Below are 24287 nucleotides of genomic sequence, written 5' to 3'. Positions count from 1 at the left end.
TCATTGGCATCTGACTAGCGTATAAAATGTTCACCATATCCCATGTTTGGCCTTGGCAAAGCATTCTCTCAGAATGAGGCTTAGTCTGCCTTGTCAACTTGGAGCAGTTACGAGTTATTCTGACCCAGGGGGAAAGTATATTAAGCCAAATATGGGTTGCAGCTCACTGAGATGTTGGTGCAGGCTGTGCATGATTGTAATGACTGTGATGTCCTCCATGGTGGTGTTACTATCTTACATGCCACTTCAGCATCTCCCATGCATGTATTATTTTTATAATTAATAAATCCCTTGTGCACTGTCCGAGGTCGACCAGGTGCTTATTAAACCCACTACATGGACTTTAGTCTGGCGAACCTATGCGATCGAGCAGTGGCTGCAGGTAAGTCAGTGAGTTTGTGAGTTTGTCAACACTTCAGTCATTTATCGATTGAAGCAAACACGATTTTGTTTAAACCTAGCCAAAAGCTGCCTATATAATGCCTAACGAAGGTGTATTGACCACATCAAAATCTGCGCTCATTAAAAAGGTCATCATTATTCATTACATTCAAAGGTCATTCATAAATGTCATTTGTCATTAAAGGTCATTCGTACATCATTAAAAGGATAATCATTAAAAGGGATGGGGTGGTTGATCCCACAAAAATAGGTATTTGCTCTCTTCTCCAAAACTACACCCATAATTTCGATGAAACTTGACCACAACCTTTATCACCCGTGATGTACTAAAGTTTGTCCACGTATGAGTGGTTTCCTGGTTTGTTGATGTGGCTTGACAGGGCAAAAAGTCTCAAAAACAAACTGCACATCAAACCAACACCCAGAGTCCAAAGAACGTGCCCACAGGTACTGATGGACCCGGGCAGGCATACTGGAGGCCGCTGTACAACTACGTTGGAAAGAAAATGAAACAAACAAAATAAAAACATTTCCAAACAAATAATTTATAAGTACAATCTCCCGTACATTTTCAAAATAACATTTATTCCCCATGACAAAAACTTTAAATAGCAAAAAGGCGAGAGTGGAATACAAGGATGCCAAAGAAGTTGCAGCATACGACGGCAAACTCATGAAAATCAATGAGATTTTGCGTCAACGGTCACAATGTGCTGGGAGAAGGTTTTACAAACGTGAACACAAAGCAGAGAAAAATATTAACATTTAATTACAATTCCTTTTGATTTAAATTGGAATATGGTTGAGAGTAAACATCACGCTCTTCAGATCTTGGTTCGATTCCACATTTTCTTTGCTGCTGCAAATCAAAGCCTGGAAATTGAAGCACAGGTATAATATTATCATCATCATAATCATCAGGATAAGGCCATGGTGCATTTTATTAATTCTTTAAAACACCTCATGGGATTTACTCCCCATCTCAAAATCTGCTGAGTGTGAGAAAAAAAAAACAAAGCCCAATGAATTCCTTCATAGTACAGAAGACGTTTCCAAAGCAGCGACCACACTCTCACATTGATAGCAGTGCAACCTGGCATCAAGGTGTCCAAAAACACCAAACCACTTGTTACAATCTAGGCAGACATCACCGATTTGCGTCAGGGCGCCGGCAATAACTTGCCTGATCTTCACGAAAGACACTGAGCTATTTGATTTATACCAACCACCACTGCTGGCAGAAGGCGTCCCCTCGTTTTACGTCCTTCCGGCAGACGACACTCACAATGGATCACCCTGTTTGCGAAACACCAGGGTGGTCGTTTATAGATGGGTTGGGATTTGAACCAGAAAAGACAGCTCAGAAATGAGTGAGTGTGCGCATCTCTTAAGCTGCCAGGCCATCATCAGGAAATAGTCACCAAACTGATTCACCAAGCATTTAACACAAAACTCAATTTAACTTTTTACCATTATCAATCAGACTGGCATGATTCTCCAGGTCTGAGCACTACTCTTTTGAACTAGGAAGTCTACTGGGAATGTGGCATTCATCTTGTGGTTTCCATGCACCAAAATTATGTGGTTGTGGTGGCTCTGAATATATAGCATGTCGCACCTCGAATAATGCAGCCAGGCAATCAAGGTATTTGTTTGTGCGAATCATTGGCAATTCGCCTCAAAGTTGCTGGGCTTCTGCCCTCGAGTCACCGTACCATCAAATCAATGGCGCAAGAGATTCACCCGAGAATTATACTACAATTTGAGAAGTGTGTTTGTTAACTTGTATGCAACTCTGACCCGCTGGACGGAAGGAGTTGAAAACTGGTGCTTTTACTCAGGATGTGCATGGGAGAGGTTTAGGGGTATTTTAAAAAAAGTCCCAGGGGTCCAGGGTGGGGAGGACCCCAATTACTCTTTGTAAATATGTATGGTATAAAACATTCATGCAGGAAGGGGATATTACAAGTCACACGAAAATACGCCAATTTTGGGGAAAATGTTACATTTGTGGGGGTAGGCAATACCTTAATCCAGGTAGAATTGAATAGGTAGTGTGCTAGGACTGTCATGAAGAAGAAGAAACGCCATGTAATAAGTAGGAAATTTGTGTAGACCGTATGTCGTGGAAGAGCGTGTTTTGTCCCCATGAGAGGGGTGGAGTTTGTTAATTAGCGAGGGATTATGGGAAATTAATCCCCTGTATGTAATGGCCTCTGTTATTTTTTTCCTCTGTTCCTTATGACACACGAAGCACACACAAATAGTAAGAATTCGCCCATTAACCACACTAAATAAAAACCAACTGGAAACAGGACCTTGAGCACTACCGCGGATAACATCGACCTGGTGAGCAGACAGGCACAAAAGGTCCGTGAGGCCACGCCCTGAAGAGCAGTGATTGGTCCAGGATTTGATTGGCGCAAGGACTGGTAAGATGGAACTCGCTGGTAGGAGTGGACATGGAGACATCGTGGGATGACGTCAGAGCCTTGAGTACAAAACAATTACAGCGGCTGACATTTTGTTTCTCGGGTTCTGGATCTGGTGGTGAACGGTCGTGTCCCGACATCGCTTTTCTATTTTCATTCTCGAGTCCTGGCTTTTGACAACGAACGGTCGAGGCTCTGGACTTCCTCGCATCGTCTGGCTGTGGTGTTGGTGTTGGTGAACAAAATTGTGAGGATAAGCACGGCTGGAAGAGCGAGCTGCACGTCAAGGCCTACTGCGCGCCAACGAGCGCGTTTTCGCGCGCAAGGACATAGAGGCCTCAGACGATCTTTGACGATTCCTGACAACATTCAAGAGCAGCTTAGAGCTAAGTGCCACAAATCATACATATTTATTTTCCAGTTTTTCCCCCCCTTGTGTTGTAATCAAGTCTGTGTGGGGGGCACTCCAATTAGGAATTTAGTTTTATCGTGCATTCTTTGTTACCGGCATTTTCTTTAATAAAGCGGGTATTTTTGTACATTTTAATTCCATGTCGTTTGAGTTAATTTATCCTGGTGCGAGGACGTTGGGTGGACTTGTGCAGGTAAGCGTTCACGGTTTCTATCCCACTTGCTCCCCGCGCGTATAACTTAGGTCCGCCATTGAATTGAACGCCTCGGAGTTAAAGCTCGTTTGGTCATCTGTCGCCCTGCAGTGTTCACCAGAGGGCAGGCACGTGACAATATGTATGGTATAAAACACATGCTGGAAGGGGATATTACAAGTCATACGAAAATACGCCAATTCTGGGGAAAATAACCCGCCTGGTGCAATTATGAATATTCTACAGGTATGCACCTTCCATCTGAGCTGTCTAGCGTGGCTTTGAATTTCGAAGCAGCTATCAACTGTCACCATGCTGGTGACATATCACAGGAGGTTTTTTTTTTGTTTTGTTTTTTTCTTTTAATCAACAGTCACCATGCTGGTGCTTTGCAGGCAAGGTGAAGAGTGTGCATGCCTCGATGCATGCTCTGTTCCTTGGATGGATATAAAACTGGGCTTCTCATCTGCCGGCATTAGCTGGAGGATGTTAAAGATCCCACGGTGTCCTTCATGAAGAGTAGATGAGCGCCCTGGCACACTCGCCAGTACCCTGAGCAAATTACAAACTCTTGCACATTGAGTCGAGTGGCCTGCCTCAGAGTGGCGACCCATCCAGGAAACTGCTCCGGCAGCATCAACGCTCTGTATAGTGCATGATGATGACAATATAATTCTAGGGGAATGAACCTATCCATTACCATGGTTATTCATTGGTTAATTTATAATCACACAAACAGCTGCTGCATTATCATATGCTTGCGTCATGCAGAAGCAAAAATTGTTTAAATGTTTTTTTGTTTTTCTTAAAGCTCAGGTGGAGTTTGTAAGAATGTTTCACAACCCACTCGCCGTGGACGCAGATGGACAATATCCTTCATAAAGACAAGCTTTACACAATAGTATGAATGTGGCCTAGATTTGTGCATGATAATCAAATTTTTTTTTTTTTTTTTAAATCAATACTGTAATTCAATGGTTCTGTGCAGGAACTACTTCTATGAAGCATGCAGCCCCACCTGTATGGTGCGCCGAAGGATTTCTATATTATCACAGTAATTCTTCAAGGTCATGGTGCTGGCAGCGGACACTTGTATCACAGGAGATGTCTTTTCCTTTTGTAAAAGCTTTAGCTCCTCCTTAAGCTCATCGATTTGTCTTTGCAAAACTGTATCGATACAGTGAGAGCAAAAGCAGTTAGGTCAAAAGGTCAAGGTTGTTGGGTCAAAACCAGTTTGTACTTATCGCCGTCGATGCCTCAAGCGTTAACATATCAGCGGAACATAAGATACATACCAAATAATTCCCTCGGAAAAGTGAACAACTGCTTTTCAAGATCTGCGTTTGCCTGCCAAGACATCAAATAAAAATAAGAAACTAAAATGTTTTTCGAAAACCTCAAATTGCGGTTACGGTGATAAAACGGATGTTGCCAACAAGAAAGAACTTACCTTGCCAACAGATAAGATATTGCTTGCCAAGGAAGTTTGCTGCTGCAGGTGTAGGACGACACCTCTAAGATAAAGATTAACAAGATTACGTCCTCACAAACAAATCAGAACCTGTTGATAACTTCCTATCAAATAACAATGATAAGCACGTAAATGATCCAACAAAAACAAATCAAAATTATCAACGATGATAAATGCATTCTGGAAAAAAATGGAGGAATTTATTTGGAAGTTCGAAATTCGAAACCGATTGTGAAGATTTTTGTTGTTGTCATTGGTTTTAAGCCTGGTGTTGGCTTAGCGGTTAGGGTGTCGGCTTGGGATCCTAGGATCCTGGGTTCGAATCCCGGTCGATCGCTGAATTAACACCAGGGGGGGTTGACTCAGCCTGTCATCCTTCCGAGGTCGGCAAATTGAGTACCAGCTTGCTGGGATGAATGATCCCGGTGTGTACCCCGGTTTAGAATAGGTACACCGTATCCCTACGCATTGTAAGAGTCAACTAAGGGTTGGCGTCAGGAAGGGCATCCGGCCATAAAAACATTGCCTCAAACAGGGAACCATGATTGTCATGGGGCCCGCAAGGCTAACCCCTGCTCTGGCGGGGAAAATGGCCTTAAAACGATCATTCATTTTCATTCATTGGTTTTAAGAAGAAACGACACACCAGAATGTATACAAAACAAAACAAAACTAGAACGGCACTCGGTACAGCGCACCTCCGCCAGGCTGCAAAGTTTACGTTTTGTATCTCAATGAGAGGCCAGATCTGGATTTGGACCTGGACCAAAATGAAGCTGCTATCTGCTTGTTGCTATCTGCTTGTTGTTGTCACCTAACCATAGATGAAAGCTGAATGATCGCGTGTCGATTGATCATCCAGATTGCATTGACTGAGATTTTGCCTAAAAATGCTTGTGATGAGATTCAACTTTGTGAACTGCATTTACAAGGACATCAACGTTTTGTTCCTGACATTAAGAGAGGAATTGCAGTTTATGTTAAGGACACGATTACAACATCTGCTGTCGACATGACAGAATGATCTTTCCAGGAGTCAATTTGAGTATCCTTCACTCCGACTGAAGGATCCAGTTTGTTGTTTGGGTGTATTTATCGAAGTCCTGCAAGCTCTTCCATAAACAATTCTGACTTGTGCTTATCATTCATGAGAGTAAGTGAATAAGACTACACCAAAGCTGGTTGTTGTTGGTGATTTTAATTACAAGGACATCAATTGGCAGGTTCACCATGATGTTGAAGCAAACTCGAGTTATTTTAGCGCAGGAGATAGACATCACTTCTGTGTGTCTGTCTGGGCTGTAACGTTGAAATAAAGTAAAAATGAAAAGTTGAAATGTCTCGAGTCAATAAGTATTCAAGTCCTTTGCTATGACACTCCAAATTGAGCTCAGGTGCATCCAATTATCTCTGATCATCCTTGAGACGTCTTTACAACTTTATAAAACAATTTCTAGAGTGTTGAAAGTTCCCAAGAGCAGAGTGAGCTCCATCATTAGGAAATGGAAAGAATATGGAATTACCCAGACACTTCCTAGAGCTGGCCGTCCAACCAAACTGAGCAACCGAGCAAGAAGGACCTTGGTCAGGAAGGTGACCAAGAACCCAATGACCACTGACAGAACTACAGAGTTCATTGCCTGAGATTGGAGAACCTGCTGGAAGGACAACAGTTTCTGCAGAACTTCACAAATCTAGGCTGTATGGGAGAGTGGCCAGATGGAAGTCACCCATGAGAAAAAGGCAAATGACAGCACACATCGAGTTTGCAAAAAGGCACGTGAAAGATTAGACTTGAAAGACTTGAAGATTGACAAAAGATTATGTGGTCTGATGAGACGAAAATTTAACACGTTGGCCTGAATGCAAAGCGCTACGTCTGATGAAAACAAAGCACAGCTCATCAACCATCCAACACTACCTCTACCATGAAGAATGGTGGTGGCAGCATCATGCTGGAGGGATGCTTTTCAGCAGCAGGGACTGGGAGACTTGTAGAGTGAACAATGAATGGAACCAAATACAGGCAAATCCTTGAAGAGAACCTGCTTCAGAGTGCAAAAGACCTCAGACTGCATTGAAGATTTACATTCCATCAGGATAATGACCCCAAGTATACAGCCAAAGCAACACTGGAATGGCTTCAGAACAAGAATGTGAAAGTCATTGAATGGCCCAGCCAATGCTTGAACCCCCTTCAGAAAGTCTGTGGAAAGACTTGAAAATTGCTGTTCACCAATGCTCCCCATCCAATTTGACAGAGCTTGAGCAAATCTGCAAGGAAGAATGAGAGAAACTCCCCAAATCCAGACGTGCAAACCTGATACAGACATACCCAGGAAGACTCGAAGGTGTAATCTCTGCCAAAGGAGCTTCTACAAAGTATTGACTCAGGGGGCTGAATACTTATGTAAGTTAGATATTTTTGTACTTCATTTTCAATAAATTTGTAAAAAATTCTAAAAGCATGTTTTCACCTCGTCATTATGGGGTATTTTGTGTAGATCGGTGACAAGAAAATCTCAATTCAATCCATTTTAAATTCAGACTGTAACACAACAAAATGTGAAATAGTCAAGGGGAGTGACTACTTTATGAAAGCACTGGAGATAAACACACGCAGATTCGGGATGGCCAAGAGCCGAGCTTGCTCGACTTGGTTTACTTTAATGAGAAAGGCTTGGTAATGAATTTGACGAAGTGTCCACCAACAGGAAAGAGTGACCGTGAAACACTGTTTTGAAATAGATATGTATTATCAGTATGATAAGTTGGATAGTAAGAGTTATTATCATCGAGACCATGACAGTACGAGGAAAAGTTGAAAGCCACGTGGACTGGGACGGCATTATGCAGAACAGTACTGTACGTGTGCACTAAATGAAGTGGAGTTTACGGAGGAGAAAATAGAGAAATATTTGTTGAAATTAGAGATCAACAAGTCCCCTGGCACTGATGGATCGCATTCCCGGGTATTGAGAGAGGCATATCAGGAAATATGTAAACCTCTGAGAGCAGTCTTTGGTAAGCTTTTGAGGGGGTGGGAGAGGTACCACAGTCCTGCAAGCAAGCTAATGTAGTGCCCATCTTCAAGAAAGGGAAAAAGTACAATCCAGAAAACTAGCGTCCAGTAAGTTTGACATCTGTGGTAGGTAAACTGATGGAGAAGATCATCAGAGATGCACTTGTGAACCATTTATACTCTCATCCACCTAGTTTTATAATCACTCTGACACTTTTCGAAATATCATGCCATATATATATATATGTATATATATATACATAGACACACACACTGTGCATTCAGAAAGTATTCAGACCCCATCACTTTTTCAAATTTTGTTATGTTGCAGCCTCATGCTGAAATCGTTTAAATTCATTTTTTCCCTCATCAATCGACACTCAATATCCCATAATGACAAAGAGAAAACAGGATTTTAGAAACTTTTGCAAATTTATTAAAAAGGAAAAACTGAAATATCACATTGACATAAGTATTCATACCCTTTGCTATGACACTTGAAATTTAGCTCAGGTGCCTCCCATTTCTCTTGATCATCTTTGAGATGTTTCTACACCTTGATTGGAGTCCACCTGTTGTAAATTCAATTGATTGGACATGATTTGGAAAGGCACACACCTGTCTATCTATATAAGGTCTCACAGCTGACAATGCATATCAGAGCAAAAACCAAGCCACGTGAGAAACAAGATTCTGTGGGCTTTCATGTGTCTTTCACTGAGGAGAGGCTTCCGTCTGGCCACTCTGCCATAAAGCCCAGATCGGTGGAGTGTTGCAGTGATGGTTGTCCTTCTGGAAGTTTCTCCCATCTCCACACAAGATTATCAAGAGAAATGGGAGCCACCTGAGCAAAAGTTTCTAAAATCCTGTTTTCTCTTTGTCATTATGGGGTATTGAGTGTAGATTGATGAGGGAAAAAATGAATTTAAACGATTTCAGCATAAGGCTGCAACATAACAAAATGTGAAAAAAGTGAAGGGGTCTGAATACTTTCTGAATGCACTGTATATGTCGTTTTTTATTATTTTTTTGCCTCGCATTTGAAAGGTGAAGAATCATTTTTTAAAATTCTCTGATCCAGATTTGAATCTTCACCAAAATTAAATTCTTCCTTGTCATCCACAAACTGTCCACCAAATTTAGTCCAAATCTGTCCACAACTTTGAGATACCCTGTTCACAAACAGACAGACAGACAGACAGACAGACAGACAGACAGACAGACACAGACGGGTAAAAAACATAACCTCCACCTACCTTCGGTGGCAGAGGTAAAAAATAAAAACCCCAAAAAACATTGGTACTAAAGAATACGTTTCATAAAAGTATGTTGCATCACAACAGCCAATCAAAACTTACCTTGCTTCATCATCACATGTGTCGTCTATGAGTTTTTTAATAAGCGCCAAGTGGGAGAAGCACCTGTTGATTCCGGGCAGACAAGGTCAAGTTATGTTAGGTTAAGATAGATGCACATGGTGGACAGGTAGAACAATGGATGAAATCAACAGGGCACTGCTCGAGGTATGCTAACCGACATGAGAAGCAGATGTTTCAAGACAACTCTTCATCGGAAACAAGCTCATGGCGATAATCATACTCGACTCACGAGTCGATTTTGATCGACAACTTTTAGTTGATAAAATGCAATGTCAATCCTGTGCGCCGACGCAGATAGACACGAGTCTTTCGCAACGACCAATCAATCAGCCATGTCTTTCCGATGAAAGGTCCACTTGCACCAAAAACAGAGCGGCGCATTTTCCTTGCAAATTGCCTCGAGTTTCGAATGCCGGTAAGCATAAAGACCGTGCTAATTTAAAAAATAAAAATCGCCGTGACAGTTAAATTGGTGTTAATCGAGGGAGTGAATGGAAAACAAAAACAACCTGCGTTTGATGAACCGCCGTGCTTCTCTGTTTCTGTGAAATTGGCCATATTTCTCTTGTAGGTCGACAGTCCTGAGGATTAAGCGAAAAACACAGGCAAGTGTTTGAAGTACTTGCCAAATAACTGTTGGCACAAACAAAAAAGAAGCTGAGGCAAAGGTGTGCTACCACTGCATTTAACCGAGAGGATTACTCGAGAGTATTACGATAAAGACACAAAATGACGTACATGTATTCTGTGAGAGTTTGAAAATGCTAAGTGAATATGAATGCCAAGCAGTTGGGGTTATTTCGATGCACACTCTTGGTAGGCAGTGATAACTATAGTATGGCAGATAGGTGCAGGAATTGTGCCTTTGATGATACAAGCATGGCATTTGGCACGCAGTCAGAGTATGTCCTAAGAAAGATATTTGGCTATAGGGCCATCGCAGATTTGTCCTTTTTTGAAAAACGGCCGCCATTGTTGTCACAGGACAAATCTGTGATGACCCTAGAGCCAAATATCTTCCTTAGGGCATACTCCAACTGCGTCCCAACTCTCGTGCTTGTATCATCAAAGGCATAATTCTCCCAAATATTTCACCTATCTGCCGTACTAAAAAATTGGGCGCCATTTTTATTGGATACATCTGCGATCACTGCAATAGTCAGAATATTTAACTGTGTACCAAATACCTAGAGAGTAACCCAGTTTTAGGACCGGCAGAGAAGATAACTGAGAAGGAAGTTGAGGAAGCGATAAAAGCAATAAAGGGTAGAAAAGCGGGAGGGCCGACGGGAGTTGTGGGAGATATGTTGAAGGCAGCAGGAAGTTGGGGTGTGAAGAGAATGACAGAGATCTGTAATCTGGTGGTGAAAGAAGGCCGCATTCCAGTGGATTGGGAACTGAGTACCCTCGTCCCTCTATACAAGGGGAAAGGTGACCCTCTGGAGTGTGGCTCGTACCGAGCGATAAAGTTATTGGAGCATGGAATGAAGGTATTGGAAAGGGTGTTGGAGAGGAGGATAAGGAAGAAAGTGAAGATCGACGAAATGCAGTTTGGATTTATGCCAGGAAGAGGAACGACAGACGCGCTTTTCATTGTGAGGCAGTTGCAGGAGAAGTACATGGAGAAGAGGAAGAAGTTGTTTCTTGGGTTTGTTGATCTGGAGAAAGCATTCGATCGGGTTCCACGCAAAGTATTGACATGGGCATTGAGGAAGTTAGGAGTGGAGGAATGGTTGATCAGAGTAGTGATGGCAATGTACAAAAGAGCGCGCACAGCTGTAAGGACGAAGGACGGGAACAGTGGTGAGTTTGAGGTGAAGGTGGGAGTGCATCAGGGGTCGGTACTAAGTCCACTACTATTTGTAGCTGTGATGGAGGTGCTGGCTCAGAACGTAAAGGAGGGTTTACCGTGGGAGTTGTTGTATGCAGATGATCTGGTGTTGATTGCGGTAAGTATGGATGGACTGAAGGAAAAGATGAACACGTGGAAGGAATGTATGGAGACAAAAGGTCTGAAGGTGAATATCGGAAAGACGAAGGTGATGGCAAGTGGTAAAGCATGTGGTGAGGTGGAAAGAACTGGGAAGTGGCCCTGTGCTGTGTGTAGGAAGGGTGTCGGAGTGAACTCCATTCAGTGTACAATGTGCGCTGAGTGGGTTCATCAAAAATGTAGTGGTCTGAGAGGGTCATTAACCAGTGTGGCAGCTACATTCAAATGTAAGGTGTGCACAGAGGGAGCTGCAGATGGAGGAAATGTTGAGTTGGATCTTGGAGACGGCGTGAAGCTGGAAGGTGTGAAAACATTTTGCTACCTCGGAGACATGCTGAATGGAGAAGGTGGATCAGACTCGGCAACGGTTGCTCGAGTGAGATGTGCATGGAAGAAGTTTCGGGAATTGAGTGGCGTGCTGATGATGAGGGGAGTGTCGTTGAAGCTGAAGGGAAAGGTGTATGCTGCATGTGTGAGAAGTGTTATGATTTATGGGAGCGAGACATGGGTAATGAACGTAGAGCAGCAACGAAGGTTGGAAAGGGTGGAAATGCGAATGGTTCGACGGATGTGCGGAGTATCGTTGAGAGAGAGGAAGACAAATGATGAATTGTGAAAGATGATGGGAATAGAGCCTGTGATTGATGCTGTGAAGAGGAACAGGTTGAGATGGTTTGGTCATGTGTTGAGGAAGGATGAAAGTGACTGGTTGAGAAGAGTGATGGAAATGAATGTAGAAGGAAGTAGAAGACAGGGAAGACCGAGAAAGACTTGGCTAAAGATGGTGGAAGAAGAAATGCGGGCAAGGGGGTTAACAAGGAGAGATGCAGAAAATAGGGCAAAATGGAGAAGATTGTCATGGGGACCGCAAGGCTAACCCCCGCTATAGCAGGGAAAATGGCCTTTAAAATGCATGTTGTTTGTTGTACCAAATACCATGCTTGTATGATTCAAACAACAGTTTATACAAATAAATATACCATATACCATAATATACCATATAAATGGTGGCCATTTTTAAAACCTTGTTGTCACAGGACAAATATATGATAACCCTATAGTTCGGGGTCTTTAATTATGTGCCAAATATCAAGCTTGTATGACCACAACAACAGTTTAGACACAGTAATGTACCAAATATATGTAAAATAACATGCAATGGAGGCCATTTTGAAAAATGGCCGCCATTGTTGTCACAGGACAAATCTGTGATGGATCTATAGCCAAATATCTTCCTTAGGGCATACTCTAACTGTGTGCCAACTCTCGTGCTTGTATCAACAAAGTCACAATTCTCCCAAATATTTCACCTATTTATATCTGCCGTTGGGACAATGACGGAGATCAGGAGAAGTGGTGGAAGTATTGGTCAGAAGAAGAGTGGACATATGTTGTGTGCAAGAGACGAGATGGAAGGGAAGTGGTGTGAGAATGGTGAAGGGTAGGCAGGGACAGAAATACAAGTTTGTGTGGCAAGGGTGCCTGGAGGGCGTGAATGGTGTTGGTGTCCTGTTTTCTGAGGAGTTTGTAGACAGTGTGGTGAGTGTGACTAGAGTGAGTGATAGGTTGATGATGGTGAAAATGATGACTGGAAAGCTCTTGGTGAACGTCATCTCGGGATATGCTCCGCAGGTTGGTCGGAGCGATGAAGAGAAGGACAAGTTCTGGTGTGCGATAGAGAAGCTGATGGAAAACGTGAAAGATGAGGAAGTTGTTGTGGAAGGAGGCGACCTAAATTGACATGTGGGAAGGAGTATGGACGGTTTTGAGTGAGTTCATGGGGGTTACGGATATGGTGTGAGAAATAGAGAATGTGAAAGGATTTTGGACTTTGTTGATGGAGCTGATTTGTTGATTTGTAATACTCAGTTCCAGAAAGAGGATAATAAGCTTGTTACATACACGTCAGGTGGGTCGACGACAACCGTTGACTACCTGATGGTGCGTAGGCGAGATAGGGGGCACCTCCGGGACACAAAGGTGATCCCGGGGGAGGAGGCTGTTTCACAGCAACACTTGGTTGTCTGCGACATAAGGGTGAAAGGTGCGAGGAGAGCTCGGCGGGTGAAGTACCAACCGAGAATGAAGGTGTGGAGGTTGAAAGAGGTGACAGTAAGGGAGGCATTAAAAAAGAGGCTGAGTAGGGTAGAGGATGATGTGGTTGAGCTTGAAAGAAGTTGGATGTCAATGAAAGCTCGTCTGTTGGGAGCCGTTGGTGAGGTATGTGGATGGACAAAAGGACCACCGAGGCACTCGGAAACATGGTGGTGGGATGATGAAGTTGGAAAGAGGATTGACGAGAAGAGGAAGAAGTTCAAGGAGTGGCAGAAGGCGAAGGGTACGGGAGCAGAAACAGCAGAGCATGAAAGTTATAAGGCAGCCAGGAAGGCTGCAAAGAAAGAGATAGCAAAGGCGCAGGAGGCATGTAGGAAAATGTTCGGAGAACGCTTGGATTTGGAAGAGGGTCAGATTTTTTTGATTTTTTTTTTATACCGAATCGAGGCTCGTGAAAGAGCTGACATTTACTTCACAAACAAATCAACCAGACAAACAAAATGTATAAAAAGAGGGAGCGGAAGACAAGAGAAGGGGAAGCACACAAACACTTGAAAACACACAACATTTGAGAGCAGGGAGATGTGTGGGAGGGAGAGGGCTTGGGGGGAGGAGGCGTGGGAAGGGGGAGGAGGGTGGGAGAAGTATAAAACACAAGGACACCAAGGACTTCCAGGAAAGAAGTTGGTATTTCAAAAAAGTGGAATTGGGGTGAAATTAGCAGGGGTAGAAAAGATCAAGGTTTTGGATGGGGGAAGATTAGAGATGGTGGTTAACAGCTGTTTTAAAGACCTGGAGGGTGGAGTGGGATTGAAGAGAGTGAGGGAGTTTGTTCCAGAGGCGGGAGAAAAGAGGAATGAAGGAGTGAAGGTGAGCAGAGAGTCTTGATTTTGGCAGTTTAACCATAAGAGGGTTGCAGGCAGATCTTGTGCGACCTGTAGGAATATTTGCGGGACAGAGCCCAGAGAGAGCTGGGGGGGCAAGGCCAGAGAGGAGTCGGTAGAAGACGGAAAGACCACCAACCTGCCTGTGGTGAGTGAGTGAGAGGCCCTTGGAGTTAGCTTCATCGCGGGAGATTCCAATGATTCTAAATGCTTTGGTTTCAACAGCGTGAAGACGAGCTAGGTGTGAGGCAGGAGCACCAGCCCAGAGGGGAGATCAGTATTCCATTGAGCTGCGGATGAAAGCCTTGTATGTGGTGAGGAGCTCAGGTGTGCCAAGGAAGGACTTCGCACGACGGAGGATGCCCAGACGGCGACTGGCTTTGGAGGCCAGATTTGAAATGTGGTTTTCCCAGGAAAGATCATGGCAGATAGTGAGACCCAAAAGCTTGAGTGACAGAACTTCTTGGAGAGGATTATTCAGAAAGTGGATGGGAGGCTTGTCCAGTCGGTCTTTTCGGAGGGACATCGTAAGAGTGTGAGATTTGTCAGGATTGAAAAACATGTTCCACTTGTTTGCCCAGTCTGTGATTTTGTCCAGGTCTGCAGAGAGTGAGGAGGCTGCAGACTGCTGATCTGAGGGATGAAGAATGGAGCGACAGAGAGTAGAGTCATCAGCAAAGAGATAGAGAGGATTTTCAAGAGAGTCAGAGAGATCATTGATGAAGACCAGAAAAAGCACAGGGCCCAGAACACTGCCTTGGGGAACTCAAGCCTGAACAGGAGGAGGAGATGAGAGAAACCCATTCAGGGCCACACGATGACTACGACTAGAGAGGAAGTCCGCCAGCCATGCGTGCAGATTTCCATGCATATCAAAAGAGGAGAGTTTGGTGAGCAGAGCGGGGTGCCAGACCGTATCGAAGGCACGTGATATGTCAAGGGAGACAGCTCTAATTTCCTGTTTGGCATTGAGGACCTCCATCCATTGTTGAGAAAGCAGAAGCAGCATGTCCAGAGGAGAGTGACCAGGTCTGAAACCAAATTGATGATCAGAGATCAAGCCATTGGAGAAGAGGAAAGATTTCATATCTGAAGCAATGATGGATTCCATGACTTTGCTGATAATTGGGAGAAGGCTGATTGGTCTGTAGTTGCTGGGATCTGTTTTTGCACCTTTTTTGTGCAAAGCGGTGATGTTGGCAGATTTCCAAGCAGATGGCACATGACCTTGAGCAAAAGAGAGGGTGAAGAGAACAGAGAGAGGGAGTGAAAGAGCAGAAGAACAGGATTTTAGGACCCGTGGGCTGATGCCGTCAGGTCCAGTTGCAGAATCAGAGTCGAGGGTTGACAGAAACTTTTCCACCTTGTCAGGAGGAAAGGCCACAGAGTCCAGGAGCAGCTGGGTACGACTGGTTACGGTGGGTACAGAGAGGGATGTGTTTGGGACACAAGATTTAGAGGCAAACACAGAGTTGAGGCATTCAGCTTTTTCATGTGCGGAGTCAGCCGTGTGGCCTTTTGAGGTGAGGGAGGGGATGGAGGGGGAACAAACACCAGAAACAGATTTGACCAGACGCCACCAGGATTTGGAAGAGGGAGACAGATAAGAGAGTTCTGTCCTGAGAACGGAGAGATATTGTTTCCTGGCTCTCCTGAGGGTGGACACACACTTGTTTCGGGCTTTGTGAAAGGAAATGAGATTTCCTTCCGTTGGATTTGCTTTCCAGGAGACGAAAGCAAGTTGTTTCTGGGCAATAGCCTCACCACAAGATTCCGTGTACCATGGACGGGAGGAAGGGTATGTCAACTGAAGACGAGATGGGATAAATCTGTGCATGAGAGAGAGAGAGCAATTTACTTTGGAAGAATTCCCAGGATGAGTTGATGTCAGAGGCGGTAGAGATGGGAGACCAGTCCAGATGATTGATGGCTGCTTGAAGACCGTGCCAGTTGGCCTGAGTGAAATGCCAGACTCGTCTACGCTGAGGAGGCTCTCTGAGAATGGTCAGAGAGATGTCCACTTTAACAAGCACATGATCAGAAGAGCCGATTGGAGCAGAAGAAGAGCAGCAGACATTTTCAGGGAAGTTAGTCATAACCAAGTCCAGAAGAGAAGATGCTCCGTTGACTGAGATACGGGTCAGGAAATTGACAGATTGTGTCAGTCCCAGTGAGTCACAGAAGTCCTTTGCTGAAGTGCCATGGCTGGTGAGAGAGGTACCCACACCCAGCCAACTGGCATGGTGACAATTGAAATCACCACATATGAGGAAGAGAGAGTTGGGATGGGTAGATAGAAGTTGGTCCATATTATCAGACAGCGAGATGGAGATGGTGTCATCACTGTTTGGTTTTTCACATCATCACATCACATCACATCACTGATCACGTTTTTGAGGGAAGGGGTGATGGGGAAGTTTTGGAGGGAAGGGGTGATGGGGAAGATTTGGAGGGGAGGGGTGAGATTGGATTTTGAAAATACAACACACATATGAACAAAAGGTGGGAGCGAAGGGGAAGCCGTAGCCGTAGGTATTCCTGGGGGTGAGGTGGAGAGAGGGCAGTGCAGGGCGAGTGAGGAAGAGAGTTTTTTTATAAAGATAGCAACCCCCCCTCAAGGACGAGGCTCAGGTCTATCATACCGGAGGAGGGAGTAACCTGGGAGAGATACCAAGGAATCAGAGACATCATGAAGGAGGAAAGTTTCTGTTCAGATCACATCTGGTTTGTCAGAAGCAACCTGTATGGAAAGATCAGTCAAGTTTGAGCGAAGGCCCCGGATGTTTGAGGTCCATACTGTTAAAGAAGAGGAAGGGGGAGCATCGGATACAGAACGGGGGGGGGAGCGGTAGGGTAAGATGTGGAAGAGGAGGAAGAGGTAGGGAGAGCTGTTGAAGGTGTGTCAGAGATTTCAGAATAACTTGGAGAAAGGGAAGAATGGGGCAGACAAAAGGTTTGATGGTGATTGGGTGAGGCGCAGTGAGGTGTTATTTGAGGAGGGGGAAGAGTGAGGCAGAGGTTGAGGGAGATTAAGGTGAAAGTTGGAAGGGGGAAGAAGCGGGGAGGACGCTTTGAGGAGGAGGGGTGAGAGGGGAGTCTAGGAGGGGAGGAGTGAGGGAGAGTCTCGGAGGGGAGGGGTGTGGGGGGCGTTTAGGAGGGAAGGGGCAAGGGGGGAGATCTGAAAGGGATGGGTGATGGGGAAGATTTGGAGGGGAGGGGCAAGGGGGTAGATTTAGAGGGGAGGGGTGATGGGGAAGTTTTGGAGGGAAGGGGTGATGGGGAAGATTTGGAGGGGATGGGCAAGGGGGAAGATTTGAAAGGGATGGGTGATGGGGAAGATTTGGAGGGGAGGGGCAAGGGGGAATATTTGAAAGAGATGGGTGATGGGGTGGATTTGGAGGGGAGGGGTGATGGGCAAGTTTTGAAGGGGAGGGGTGATGGGGAAGTTTTTGAGGGGAGGGGTGAGATTGGATTTTGAAAAATGTACGATTAATGGGAAACTAACATTTATTGCAAAATGAGTTTCTTGAGACCTTCGAGTCAAAAATACGTTTGAGGACGCTGAAGGATGGGTGGAGTTCTGGAGAGTTTAGGGAATGTATGAAAGAGGCACTGTAACTGTAAGAGATGTAATTTTTTTTTGGAATGAATAGATTTGGTGAGCAAGTCGAAAGCATCCTTTTATAGAAGAAGAAGAAAAAGGTGTTATAGTATATGACAGAATACAGTTCTTCAGGGGACAGTTGAAACATTTTTAATGACGTGAACACGTGATCACGAACAACGTCGTCAAAGAACGAACGAACAAATAAGAACGAACAACGGATAAGAACAGAGAAGGGAATATATATATATTTTTTGAGTTGAGATGAAAACAGAGACAGAGAGCAGTATTCAGGATTGCAAAGCAGATAGCGAAAGAGAGGTGTGATGTGATGGGGGTGAGTTGCTTGAAGGATGAAGTGGGACAAATCGTTGTGGACCCAGATGGAATTAAAGGAAGATAGAAGAGAAATATGGAAATGCTGTTGAATACAGAGAATGAATGGGATGGCAACATCGAGAGTAACCCAGTTTTAGGACCGGCAGAGAAGATAACCGAGAAGGAAGTTGAGGAAGCGATAAAAGCAATGAAGAGTAGAAAAGCAAGAGGGCCGACGGGAGTTGTGTGAGATATGTTGAAGGCAGCAGGAAGTTGGGGTGTGAAGAGAATGACAGAGATCTGTAATCTGGCGGTGAAAGAAGGCCGCATTCCAGTGGATTGGGAACTGAGTACCCTCGTCCCTCTATACAAGGGGAAAGGTGACCCTCTAGAGTGTGGCTGGTACCGAGCGATAAAGTTATTGGAGCATGGAATGAAGGTATTGGAAAGGGTGTTGGAGAGGAGGATAAGGAAGAAAGTGAAGATCGACAAAATGCAGTTTGGATTTATGCCAGGAAGAGGAACGACAGACGCGCTTTTTATTGTGAGGCAGTTGCAGGAGAAGTACATGGAGAAGAGGAAGAAGTTGTTTCTTGGGTTTGTTGATCTGGAGAAAGCATTCGATCGGGTTCCACGCAAAGTATTGACATGGGCATTGAGGAAGTTAGAAGTGGAGGAATGGTTGATCAGAGTGATGATGGCAATGTACAAAAGAGCACGCACAGCTGTAAGGACGAAGGACGGGAACAGTGATGAGTTTGAGGTGAAGGTGGGAGTGCATCAGGGGTCGGTACTAAGTCCACTACTATTTGTAGCTGTGATGGAGGTGCTGGCTCAGAACGTAAAGGAGGGTTTACCGTGGGAGTTGTTGTATGCAGATGATCTGGTGTTGATTGCGAAAAGTATGGATTGACTGAAGGAAAAGATGAACAAGTGGAAGGAATGTATGGAGACAAAAGGTCTGAAGGTGAATATCGGAAAGACAAAGGTGATGGCAAGTGTTAAAGCATGTGGTGAGGTGGAAAGAACTGGGAAGTGGCCCTGTGCTGTGTGCAGGAAGGGTGTCGGAGTGAACTCCATTCAATGTACAATGTGCGCTGAGTGGGTTCATCAAAAATGTAGTGGTCTGAGAGGGTCATTAACCAGTGTGGCAGCTACATTCAAATGTAAGGTGTGCACAGAGGGATCTGCACATGGAGGAAATGTTGAGTTGGATCTTGGAGACGGCGTGAAGCTGGAAGGTGTGAAAACATTTTGCTACCTCGGAGACATGCTGAATGGAGAAGGTGGATCAGACTCGGCAACGTTTGCGAGAGTGAGATGTGCATGGAAGAAGTTTCGGGAACTGAGTGGCGTGCTGATGAGGAGGGGAATGTCGTTGAAGCTGAAGGGAAAGGTGTATGCTGCATGTGTGAGAAGTGTTGTGATTTATGGGAGCGAGACATGGGTAATGAGCGTAGAGCAGCAACGAAGGTTGGAAAAGGTGGAAATGCGAATGGTTCGATGGATGTGCGGAGTATCGTTGAGAGAGAGGAAGACAAATTATGAATTGCAAAAAATGATGAGAATAGAGCCTGTGATTGATGCTGTGAAGAGGAACAGGTTGAGATGGTTTGGTCATGTGTTGAGGAAGGATGAAAGCGACTGGTTGAGAAGAGTGATGGAAATGAATGTGGAAGGAAGTAGAGGACGGGGAAGACCGAGAAAGACTTGGCTAAAGATGGTGGAAGAAGAAATGCGGGCAAGGGGGTTAACAAGGAGAGATGCAGAAAATAGGGCAAGATGGAGAAGATTGTCATGGGGACCGCAAGGCTAACCCCCGCTCTAGCAGAGAAAATGGCCTTAAAATGCATGTTGTTGTTGTTGCCGTACTACTAGAACGGCACTCAGTAGACAGCCTCCACCTGGTGAGCAGTGTACGTTTTGTATCCCACCGATAGGCTGGATCTGGATTCGGACCTGAACCAAAATCTAATCGGCTTGTTCTTGTCACCTACCCAACTCATCCACCAAGTTTATTCATAACGCGTCCATAACGTTTTTGAATATCATGTTATATATCACTTTGCACCCGATCTCTCAATGGTGAAGAATCACTGAAGAATTAAATAATTCTCGTAGCCGAATCCATATTCAGATCTTCACCAAAATCGAATCGATTAGTCCTTGTCAAACACCCAACCTCTCCACCAAGTTTCATCCAAATCCGTCCACAACTTTTTGAGATATCCTGCTTATGTATAGTTTTTGGCCCCATCTCCCAATGGTGAAGAATCACTTTTAAAATTCTAGTAGCCGGATCCGAATCCGGATCTTCACCAAAATCTAATAATTTCGTCCTTGTCACACATGCTACCTCTCTGCCAAATTTCGTCCGAATCTGTCCACAACCTTTTGAGATATCTTGTTCACAAACGAACAGACAGACAGGGGTGAAAACATAACCTCCATCCACCTTTGGTGGTGGAGGTAATTAAGTACAAACGGTTTCCGACACATCCCATTCACTTTACTAAGTTTACTTCCTCAATCTAACCAGCTCACCAATTATCATTGATTAATACAAACATTATCAATGAGGCATATCGCCGAACCCACCACCCCCTTCATCCCCAAAAGTTTTTTGTCCTACTTCACATACAGGGCGTTTATAAAGTCCCTATCTGTTTCAGGGAAATAGCAGTTTTTATTGATTTTCATTGCAGAACCCTATGAAGATGAATGTGCAAGTACGTGTGATGGTGGTAACATTGTGTATTCAAGGAAATAAATGCAAATAAATTAGAGAGACGTTTGAAGGAAAATTTCATAAGCCAGGTCCTGCAGACAAGACAATAAACGAATTGTTGAATAAATTCAAAAAAACGGGATCTGTTAATGATGAACCAAGATCTGGACGTCCACGTGTCTCAGAACATGCTGAAAATGCACTACGAAATGCTATCATTTTGGGGTACTAATATTACACACAGACACAATATTACACACATATTACACAATTACACAATTACACACACACACACACACACACACACACACACACACACACACACACACACACACACACACACACACACACACACACACACACACACACACACACACACACACACACACACACACACACACACACACACACACACACACACACACACACACACACACACACACACTTGGACTCCAAGCAATTATATATATATATATTTTTTTTTTTAATAAACAGGAATTAAATTCCTGCGGCTCGTGTGAAAAAGTTATGACAACCCAGGACTCGAACCAAGGACCTCCATCACTTTCACCGTGACAGCCGACTGCGCCATCAAGTCTATGGAATCTCTTCAGAAATTTTCCACACTTAACACTGCGGGATTCATAATGGCCTTTTAGATTTGTAGATTTAGACATTCACACACACGCACGTGTAGATTTTGACTCCAAGCATTTATATATACTAGGGCATTGCCCGTACGTGGGTGCCCGTTCCTTGCCAAAAAAAAAAAAAAACGCTACCCGTACGCTCTACCCCGCCCGTACGCCCGTAAACAAAAAAAACAACGCTCTTCGCTTCCGCCCTTCGCTCTGACTGAATTGGGAGAAATAATGCGCATAAGAAATCGAATTACGTACCGTAATGGCGGTCAGCTCGTAACGCGCTCAGCTCCGCTCGTCTCACATCGGCCACGCCTACGCAACAAAGCGTTCTGTGATTGGCTGCCGGAAGTGAAGTCGTCACTGTCCGGAAGTTCGCAAATCGCAGTTACGATGAATCGTTTTAATTTAATCGCAGTTTGAATTCGTTTTAAAACATAGTTTAACGGCAACATAGTTTTCCAACGTGAAATAAATGAATACGCTGTCAAATGTGCCGTCCGAGGCAGAGTCTGATCGCCACGTTCGGCACACGTGATAGCTCGCTGCTCTCTGATTGGTTGAAGCGTTTTTTGGACATAGCTCGGTAAGTACTTGTCCGATTAATTTAAAACCTTGAAAAGGCACATCCTCGGGTCCCCAGCAATATACCTGGCAAGTTTCAAGTATATCGGACCCGTGGTTGTCGAGAAACAGCGGTCACAGACAAACACACAGACACACAGAGATTGCTGGAATTATAGATAGATGGGAGCGTACGCTGGATCAGCACATCGCTGTGTCCTTGGAGGACTCATCACACCATAAGTGCACACCGTCACACCACTGTGTGCTACGGAATGAGCTGTTTTTACGGTGACCGAGTGCAACTCTCCCCAGCAAAACGGGAAAAAAAAATATATATATATATATATATATATATATATATATATATATATATATATATTTCGAACAAAACGAACAAAACGGATATATTTCCGAACAAAACGGAAAAAAAAAAAAAAATTACAAACAAAACGGAAAAAAAATATATCTTTTATTTTTACGGCGACCGGAGTGCAACTCTCCCCGGCAAAACGGAAAATATATATATATATACACAAAGAATTAAGTTAAGCACCCCTACACAACGAATTAAGGTAAGCACCCCCTAATATATATTCTTTGTGTATATGTATACATTGGCATATATTCTAAGGTATGTGAGATCAAATAATGATAGGTATGACATTAGCAATTATCCATTGATGAAATTGAGTGATCAAAGTGAAAAAAAGTGATTGGTTGAGTCAGTGATCCGATCACGTGGGTCCTACACACGTTATTGACGCAAAGATCGCTAGAGGTCTTCTCAGAACAATGACTGTACGTTAGAAAACATAAACGTCATCCACACTGTCCGTGATGGACCTATAGCTCCATACTTAAATTGAGGTGAAAATATGCCTAAAATTCCCAAAAAATTTCACCTTAAATTATTCAGAATAAAATATTGAAAACGGCATGATTGTTATGTTTTTATGTGACCATAATATCACTTCTCCAGAAAATATAGCAATATCATGGGTATATTACACTGTTTTGACGACAACAAACTTGTAATGTGCGAGGTTGTAAAAAAACGGGGGGGGGTGCTTAACTTAATTCTTTGTGTATATATATATATATATATATATATATATATATATATATATTTCGAACAAAACGAACAAAACGGATATATTTCCGAACAAAACGGGAAAAAAATACATATATATATTTATTTTTTTGCAAATATGAAAAAGGACAACAATATCACTGCTGTTTTACCGATTCTGAACGTCAGTCTGCAATATGGACGTTTGTGTCACACTGTTCTTCATTTTGCCTGCAGCACAGGAGTAAAACAGTTAGGAACTCTCCACTTGAACAACATCAGGAATTCAAAACGAGAATTATTCCTGTCAAAGTCCACTCTCACGTTTTGCAACAGACTCACGTGCGAATGAAGCCACTTTCATCTCGTGTATCCGATGTTGTATTTGATTACAATGCCTGTGGGATATCAGACCAAAGTTTTATTCAGTACAACAGCTCTAGAGGAAGATCTTCAATCAAACCTTCAATCTATTTTCTTTTATTGTTCAGCAATTGTATCCATTGCAATCAAGAAAAGAGGCTATGGACAGTGACATGGGGCACCGAAGCTACGCTTTCGGTCTCAAAATGCAGCACAGATTATTACCGCGAATACGTCACCAACGGTGCCTCCCTCACACCCATCGTCGCAGCAGCTCTCATGGGGAAGGAAAGCGTCATCAGTAAGCGCTCTGCAGCCGCTTTCAGGTCGCTCAGAACGATCTCCCCTGCTCTGGAGGAACACACAAACCGGTATCAGACCGCACTGTCCCGTTATTCAACAGCTGAAGGACAACCGTGGATATCCTCACCCGCTAGATGCCATGTTTAAAAACAAATCCCGCGGAAAATTTCTTCCGGGTTCCTATAGGCTATAACACTTAATATTGGGCAACATTTCAGTTTTAAAAAAAGCAGGATAAATATTAACGCAGTACTAATCAAACAGCCGATTGAATTGTTTTGGCAACCTTACAAATTATTCACTGAAGTAATGCGTATAGCGAGTAAAAAGGTGAAAAGGTAGAAGCACTATCTAAGCTAATAATCGATCATGGACACACCCTAAAACCTACCACAGTTGCCAACAACTCCACATTACAAATCAGCTAACAAGTACATGTTAATAATAATAGAAT

The 24287-nt window shown here is 43.8% G+C and overlaps 1 protein-coding gene across 1 annotated transcript; it reads right to left on the bottom strand.

Annotated features, from left to right (window-relative positions):
* Positions 1-966: 966 nt before the first annotated feature.
* On the bottom strand, positions 967-24012 carry LOC137431135 (uncharacterized). The gene is made up of 10 exons (XM_068122113.2): positions 23961-24012; positions 23756-23881; positions 23510-23565; positions 23341-23398; positions 9821-9892; positions 9291-9353; positions 4890-4953; positions 4735-4786; positions 4458-4606; positions 967-1275 (listed from the first exon to the last, which is right to left on the bottom strand). Exons 1-10 carry the CDS (start codon positions 23972-23974, stop codon positions 1189-1191), a joined length of 741 nt encoding a protein of 246 aa, XP_067978214.2. The 5' UTR covers positions 23975-24012; the 3' UTR covers positions 967-1188.
* Between the last annotated feature and the right edge of the window lie 275 nt (positions 24013-24287).

Source organism: Myxine glutinosa, chromosome 7 (assembly GCF_964187855.1).
Source record: "Myxine glutinosa chromosome 7, kmMyxGlut1.1, whole genome shotgun sequence".
Lineage (NCBI taxonomy): Eukaryota > Metazoa > Chordata > Myxini > Myxiniformes > Myxinidae > Myxine > Myxine glutinosa.
This window is presented reverse-complemented; position numbering and strand designations above follow the sequence as displayed.

Coding starts and splice junctions, on each gene's coding strand:
- LOC137431135 (XM_068122113.2), bottom strand. Junction 23,399..23,509: donor GAAAGTGGCTTCATTCGCAC/GTGAGTCTGTTG, acceptor CCTGTGCTGCAG/GCAAAATGAAGAACAGTGTG. Junction 1,276..4,457: donor TCCTTCGGCGCACCATACAG/GTGGGGCTGCAT, acceptor TTCAATTTCCAG/GCTTTGATTTGCAGCAGCAA.